Genomic DNA, 5,182 nt, shown 5'->3' with positions numbered 1-5,182 from the left:
TACCACACATGCATAAATCTCCATTGCTATCTCCACTTTAATCTCTGCAAATTCCCCCACAAGAGCGCTAAGTAAGCTCTGAAATTTGCACATCATGGGCTCTCGGACACCATTATTCCTCCTCCTCGCCTTCTCTTTCTCTCTGCTTTCTCTTCTTTCAGGTACGCGACCGCCTTCGAGCTTCTAGTTTGCACAATCTATTTCCACATATTTATCATTATATGTTTAATTTATTTTTCTGGGTTTGTCATTGCAGGGTACCATGTGCATGGTTCCAGCCATCATCATCATCATCACCATCACCATCACCATCATCATCACCGGCATAGCCATCATGACCTTGGTCTCCGTCTATTTGGGTTCAAACCCCAAACACTGTTTGTGTTTGGAGACTCGTATGCTGATACGGGAAACAACAGAAAAGCAGTGGCTAGTTCATGGAAAGTTCCTTATGGAATCACCTTTCCCGGCAAGCCCGCCGGCCGTTTCTCCGACGGCCGTGTCTTCACTGATTTCTTCGGTCACTCTCTCTCTCTCTATATATATATATATATATACACACACATATTTAGCTTTTTTATTAGCTTTATCTTTCATCTTGGTATATAAAGCAAGGATGAGTTTGCTTTAGTTTAGAAATGATATAGAATTATTGGAATGGTGGGGTTCATCTTCTGTATACTGAATAGCCAGCTAGCTTCTTACTTTTTCTCGTATACGATAATCTTACGTAGTGGAGCTTCTGCTTTTCTTTCTTTTTTTTTTTTTTTTTTTTCTCTTCTCTGTTTCAACAAATTCCCTCATTAAAAAAAAAAAGCTTCTATATATTTTTCTTATCAACATTTCTTTCCTTTTTTTCTTTGATTCTTTTACTTTGCTTTTTATTATAAGTTTTGTCAGATCAGCATTCTCTTTCTTTTTCTTGCATTTCTTACTTTTCCCTCGTGATGTCAAACTTGGTACATTTTTGTTCTTTATCTCACCTTTGTGTCTATATATATATATATATATATATATATATATAGAATGTACCACAATACGGGTAGCCACATATAATCTTGCTCTAGCCTATCTTCATAATCTTTTCTCTTTGTTTAGTTCACTATACGTAAATTAATCGAAAAAAAGAAGCACATGTTATATAGTTTTTATCGTCTTATATAAAATAATTAATTTTTAAAAAAAATATTTTTATTTGTGTGTAAAAATAATATAATTAAATTACTAACGAGAATACGTAAAATTTTGATGGGTAACTAATAAAAATTAGGAAGGGTAGAAAATAACGCAACTTATTATTCATACAAAAGCTTTGGTTAATTAGTTGTTATGTTTAATTAATAATGGGATTAATGTTAATAATATCTAATTAACAAATGCAGCAAAATCTCTGGGGATAAAGTCGCCGATACCATTCAGACTGAGGAAGTACGTGCCAATGAAGAAGTGGGAGAGTGGGATGAACTTCGCGTTTGGGGGAACGGGGGTGTTTGACACGTTGGTGACGGACCCAAACATGACAGTACAGATTGATTTCCTTCAGAAACTCATCCAAGAAAAGGTCTACACTCTGCCTACTCTTCAACAGTCTGTTGCTCTCGTTAGTCTCGCCGGCAATGATTATGCCGCTTTTCTTTTCAGAAACGGCTCTTCTCAGGTAATATATATACATACATACATGTGTATATACATATTTCTCTCTATATATCTTTTTTTATTATAAAAAGACCCCTAAACTAAAGTCTGCATTTTTTAAAAAAAACTTAAAAAAGAGTGTGCATCCACATAGATCACGCCAATATCATTTACGCGTTGACTAAAAGTTGCCACTCCACTGATGCTGCAGATCGCAGTCTCCTCCGTTGATTGGACCGTCGAAAATTCGCCATTGTATACTTTGACCAAATTAATTCGGTGCATGCGATACCACTTTAACTTTTTGTTTTATTACGTGTGATCATCAGAGCATCTATCTGTCACATGTTCCAGGTCCCTGCCCTCTCGCATTTACCTCGCATCATCTAATAGGCACCGTTTACCTAATAGTTGTCCCACCTAGTGTGCACGTTAAAAACACGACTAACAATTTTCTAGAATGCGCCTAGTCTGCTTTTGTTTTGTAGTGTTTGAAAAGTTTGTGGATGTACAAACGGCACTAAACGACAGCGTTTAATTATTATAGCTTGCTTGAGCTGATGTGGGGTTGATAAAGGATCTCTCGTTTCCAATAGACAAAGAAACAAAATTGGCTATAATCATGACTCGATAATTATGTATATATAGACACACCGGCTGACTCCACTATTCCTGTTGTCTGTTCTGGGTATCAATTTTGATTAATCATCATTATATATAAAATTAAATAATAATAATGATTGAATTATGTTGCAGGCTTTACAAGGGTTTATTGTAGAAGTGGTGAAGCAACTAGCGGATAACTTGCAGAGAATTCGCCGGCTGGGGGTTCGGAAAGTGGTTGTGTCGGGGTTACAGCCGTTGGGTTGTTTGCCGCAGAGCACGGCGGCAACCGCCTTCAAACGATGCAACGGAACGGAAAATGCACTCGTCAGCTTCCACAACGCCTTGTTGCAGCAAGCCGTCACCACCTTCAACAACCAAACCAAAGACAATTCTTTCATCATCCTCGACCTTTTTAACTCTTTCATGACTGTCTTCAAAAACAAAGGAGAACACCCAGGTAAGGTTATCTTCTCTCCTACAAATATATATATATATATATATATATATACATATGTGTGTGTGTGTTAAAGTTAATTAATGTTTAAGTACAATGTATGTAATTGAGCAGGGAGTTTAACGTTTGGGAATCCACTGAAGCCGTGTTGTATTGGAATAAGTAGAGGAGATTCATGCGGTTCAGTTGATCCCAGCAATGGAGGAAAAAGATATACGCTTTGCGACGATCCTGAGACTGCTTTCTTCTGGGATACTGCTCATCCAACTCAGCAGGGATGGCGAGCTGTTTACTCGGTCCTAAGAGCCAATCTTCTACGAAGCTAATTTTTCTTTTATAATAAGTTAAATAGTTTTTATCTCTATTCATTTCTTTGGCTTTGTTTCTTTTTTCTCTTAATTTGATTTTTGTTGTCTTAATAGTTAACATGTTGTAAATTAGATTAAGTTCAAATTTTAATTTTAATTTAGATTATTTGTGGAATAAAATGATAATTAATAAAGGGTTCAAATGGTCTTCAGGGTCAAGGGTTTATTCCTTACAATTGTTTGTGATAATATTAAGCTAATATTATACTTCAAATATTTATTATAACATATATTATAGTTTATCGGATCATTCTCCCCTTTTTGAGATCAAATAATGTGCATGCATTCTCTAAAAAATTCAAGTAAGAAGTATACACCAGAATGGAAAAGATACGAAATTCTGAATTAGGTTTTCAAAAGGTTTTTGTTTTATAGATTTTTCAGAAATGTAATAGAATGGTTAATGCATCTAAACATTTTTTAGAACAAAAACTTGGAAAGTGGAGAAGACATGTGAATTATTGTGTTGGGTTCGTTTAGCCGTGGTCTGGGCTTACTAACATTAGGTTATACGAATATTGGGCTCCAATAAATTAATTCAGACTTCATTTGTAATGGACTCGGTCCAACATTTAAAATAATACAAGAATTTTTGCATATATATATATATATGTGTGTGTGTGTCTATAATTTATTTAATGGTAATTGTTCTTGCACAATTATTTTTATAAAAAATAATCAAATATTACAAAACATTAATTTACATGATAATCAACGGTGTAGAATTTGGAGACATCCATAACAATTGTGAAAAACAAAAGTTTTGCATATTGCTTTTGTGCTGTTTTATTAATTATTTTTCCTTTAAAAAAAAAAAAACAAAGAAACAGAAAGAAACTTATATTCACTGATTAGAAAGGCACCATCTTCGTTGATTTGCAAGCGAGGCCTTGAGTTCTATTCCTAATTTAAAGCACCAAATATGGAAATTTTTAGTGCATAAATATAAATAATTTAATTACTAAAATTTACAATAAATTTTTAAAATTTATTTATTTATTTTATTAATTAAATTACGCATACACACTACTTATAATACAGTTTTCTAACTATAACATACACAAAGTTAAAATCTAATTAAAATTCATAATTTTTTTATAATTAAAAAAATACAAATTATCTAAGAAAAAAATTATTTTAGATAAACTTATACAGTAAATATTGATATGGGTTAAATTCTGATAATTTTAATCATAAAATTATTTTTGTAATTATCATATAGATTAATATTATGTATGTTATGTGAACATAAAAAAAAAAATCCTAGAAGCTTCCATGTATACAGGTTCGCTAACCATACTCTCTTTTGATTATAGTGAAATATTCTTCTTGCTGATTTTGACCACGAATGAAATATTCTTCTTGCTGGTTTTGACCACGAATGTATGTACACTGCTGAACAATATAAAATCCTGTGTTATTTTCTTTTATATTTTTATTTTGGTTGATTGTGTATGCTTTAGGGATTAATTTTCTCAAGATTAAAGGTAATGAACAATATTTTATTTTAATGTGATTGAGATAAGACGAGATTACAATAAATAATAATGTCATTGATATTTAAACTACATAATTAATAATTATTAAATATAAAATATATAAAATATAAATTTTATTTGATATATTTCTTAAATTAAAAGGACAAAAAAATCCATATTGCAGATGGATTGAATTTAATTAATTATCTTATAATTTTCAAATGATTTAAAATGATTAGATTTGATAGTTATATATAATAAAAATTTATACATTTAATATAATAATTAGCAGAGTTAACATGGGGGAGAGTCAAACAATTGAGTGGTGGGGGATTAGAGGGTTAGAATGGATGGATAGGATCTAATGTAAAAGCCTAGAACCTTAAGTGGAATGAATTTATTATCTTTAATACGAAAGCGAACAATAAAGTTATGATTTATATTTCTTACACAGTAAATTAGGATGCCTAATAGGATTACGGGAATGTTCCTCCTATATTAGTTTATAAAAAGACAATAAAATAAAAAATAAATAGATATCCTAAAGGTTAACCTCTAGTGCACTTGAAAAGAGTTCGGGAGGTGAACTACTCACAACTCTCTTGCTGATTGGGATCGAAATTTTAGTTTTCTTGATATGA

The 5,182-nt window shown here is 31.9% G+C and overlaps 1 protein-coding gene across 1 annotated transcript; it reads left to right on the top strand.

The window, feature by feature from the left end:
• LOC110822835 (GDSL-like Lipase/Acylhydrolase superfamily protein) lies at nucleotides 1-3,222 on the top strand. The gene is made up of 5 exons (XM_022053055.2): nucleotides 1-161; nucleotides 257-520; nucleotides 1,383-1,657; nucleotides 2,392-2,698; nucleotides 2,810-3,222. The coding sequence occupies exons 1-5, from the start codon at nucleotides 95-97 to the stop codon at nucleotides 3,019-3,021; spliced, it is 1,125 nt and encodes a 374-aa protein (XP_021908747.1). The 5' UTR covers nucleotides 1-94; the 3' UTR covers nucleotides 3,022-3,222.
• The last annotated feature ends 1,960 nt before the right edge of the window (nucleotides 3,223-5,182 follow it).

This window comes from Carica papaya, chromosome 8 (genome assembly GCF_054855325.1).
Source record: "Carica papaya isolate Zhongbai chromosome 8, ASM5485532v1, whole genome shotgun sequence".
NCBI lineage: Eukaryota > Viridiplantae > Streptophyta > Magnoliopsida > Brassicales > Caricaceae > Carica > Carica papaya.
The sequence above is the reverse complement of the archived record's forward strand: the minus strand, read 5'-3'. Positions and strand labels throughout refer to the sequence as shown.